Below are 2,350 nucleotides of genomic sequence, written 5' to 3'. Positions count from 1 at the left end.
CCATATTTCACATATCAAAAGAAATTGTCTTTCGTATAAATATAAATTAATGGAGAAGAGGTGTTCCATAAAATCTAAGAGTGAAAGTTTGGAATAGTTTATAAAGCTAATAAGAAAAATTGTCGAAGACTGAGTTCCGTTGGATTCAACATACTGAAGACACTCAAAACCATATTGTTTCATGTTTGTTTTTAAAGCCTCCCAGTCAAGGAAACACAGACAAATTACGTGAAGAGAGTAAAATATAAGAAACTGTTGTCAAAAAATAAGAAAATAGAAATAAAGTACTGTGTAAGAGATGCAAAACTCGGACAAAATCGGCCTCAAGAGACCTTCGAAAGTATACAAAGCTTCAACTCATATTAGGTTCTAGACTTCACTCCACCAACACAAGTTCCATAAAGAAGCGTTTACAGAAACAAAACAGCACACTAGTTTGGAGAGACTAGTACGTGACGTTGTTAGGCAGATTCCTGATGACGTTGCTCTTCATTCCCAACTTAACACGACTCCTAGCTCCTCTCTTGTTCATCTCTCTCATCACCTTCATCCTCACTATATCCTCCTTCGACTGCACCGTTGCCAAACCCATGCTCTTGTACCTGCGTTTGTTTTAACATCCATCCGAGTCAGATTCTGCAAAGAGAGTAGAAAGATTATCATCTCTGATGGGTCTCAAAGACAAACCTGTTGGCTAGAGAGTTGACAATGTGTTTCTGAGAAGATGGTGGCGGCTTCTGTTTGTAGTAGCGCATGAACTCTCGAGACCCAAGAGTCCTCGACGTTACTTTGTTGTTCTCCCCTCTCTTGGTGATCACAAGCTCAGACCAACCAAATAGCTCTACGGTATTAGCTGTTTCACCAGACACAACCATCTGATTCTCCCCTTCATTGGCGTAACTATACAACAACACACACACTCAATATTAAACAATAGTTTCTATGATAACAAGATACTAAACAGAGGAAGCGTAAAGAGACCTGCTGCTGTAGTCATAGAACTCTTCCAGCTCTGCATCTTCTTCGTCACCACCATCACCGTAATGCACTTTGCAGTGACTCTTGGCTTCCATGTGCTTTCTAACAGCTTCCAAACTGGTGAATGGATGGCGCAGTTCGTTGCAGTACAGACAAACGAAGTCTCTCTTGACCTGTAAGAAGAGACAAAGATCTTTTAACTGTCTGAACATAAAAGTGATGGGACAAAACAAAACTACATACCTTTAGACCAACGTAGGTTAGAAACCCTTTAGGATCCTTGAGGTACTCGATGTCAGGAATGAAGAAACCATGGAACTTATGCATATGAACCATACACTTCTCTATCGTCTTATGCTTCTTATCACACATCAAACAGCTAGTGGGGTCCAACTCAAACTCCATATCATCATCCTCATCCATATCTTCACCAGAACCCTCCTCATCATCATCCTCATCCATATCTTCTTCACCCTCCAAGTCCTCGTCAGAATCAACCTCAACCCATTCATCCTCACTCTCTTCACTCTCCTCCTCAATCAAACCCTTTAGCTTAGCAGGGCCCTTCTTCTCAACACGTCTCGGAGGAGGAAGCTCCTTGATGATGGCTTTATCCTCCTCTCCGCTGCTGCTTGAAGCCTTGAGAACGTGGCTCTTTGACTTGAGATGCTGCTCATGAGCTTTGGAGCTTCTGTAAGATTTATTACAGACTCCACAGGTGTAAAGCAGAGGTGCTTCGTTGGATTTGATCTTCTGCTGAGCAATCGCAGTTTGTCTAGCTTCAAACAAAGCTTCTGTAACTCCAGGAACACCAGCGATCTAAACATTTTCCGACAACAACAACATCATAAGAACATGTTAAAGTGTTTTCTTCTTCGTTCTTTATCATTTAAATTACAGAACCATAAGCATATAAAAACCCTAACGAAGCTACAATCACAGTACTGACCTTGCGCTTGAGATTGTAACGGTGCCATTCTGACTTGTAGTGGAGCTTCTGGTCAGAGTCGTCTTCGAACTCCTTGTTACACGAGTTACATGCTAAGCCTGACATCTCTCTCTCTCTAGCAGGAGCTCTGAGGTTAGCGATGAGATATTTGATTTGCGGCGACGGCTCTCCTTCATATAGGTCGGTCGGTCGAGGGAAGAAGGTTAAAGAAACGACGATAAATATGTGTTTTTGCGTTACTAGGTGATGTATTATGGGTCGGGTCAAGATCCGTTTGAATTAAATATTTGGCCCAAATTAAAGTTTAATTGGCTCTCTATTCCAGGCCCGTTTCTTATTTTTAGCCCTTTTTGTTCAGAAGTAAAGGTTAAAAAAAAAAAGCACCCTGGATACTTTTTGTTCTTTGTGACATCAGAACCAGAT

General features: G+C 41.3%; 1 protein-coding gene across 1 annotated transcript; it reads right to left on the bottom strand.

Annotated features, from left to right (window-relative positions):
- Nucleotides 1-253: 253 nt before the first annotated feature.
- Nucleotides 254-2,138, bottom strand: LOC106337192 (zinc finger protein 622). Its single transcript, XM_013776255.1, has 5 exons — nt 1,928-2,138; nt 1,222-1,797; nt 982-1,151; nt 688-900; nt 254-602 (listed from the first exon to the last, which is right to left on the bottom strand). The coding sequence occupies exons 1-5, from the start codon at nt 2,030-2,032 to the stop codon at nt 446-448; spliced, it is 1,221 nt and encodes a 406-aa protein (XP_013631709.1). The 5' UTR covers nt 2,033-2,138; the 3' UTR covers nt 254-445.
- Between the last annotated feature and the right edge of the window lie 212 nt (nt 2,139-2,350).

This window comes from Brassica oleracea, chromosome C4, assembly GCF_000695525.1.
Source record: "Brassica oleracea var. oleracea cultivar TO1000 chromosome C4, BOL, whole genome shotgun sequence".
NCBI lineage: Eukaryota > Viridiplantae > Streptophyta > Magnoliopsida > Brassicales > Brassicaceae > Brassica > Brassica oleracea.
This window is presented reverse-complemented; position numbering and strand designations above follow the sequence as displayed.

Coding starts and splice junctions, on each gene's coding strand:
- LOC106337192 (XM_013776255.1), bottom strand. CDS start 2,032: ATGTCAGGCTTAGCATGTAACTCGTGTAACAAGGAGTTCGAAGACGAC. Junction 1,152..1,221: donor TAACCTACGTTGGTCTAAAG/GTATGTAGTTTT, acceptor CTCTTCTTACAG/GTCAAGAGAGACTTCGTTTG. Junction 603..687: donor GTCAACTCTCTAGCCAACAG/GTTTGTCTTTGA, acceptor AAACAAACGCAG/GTACAAGAGCATGGGTTTGG.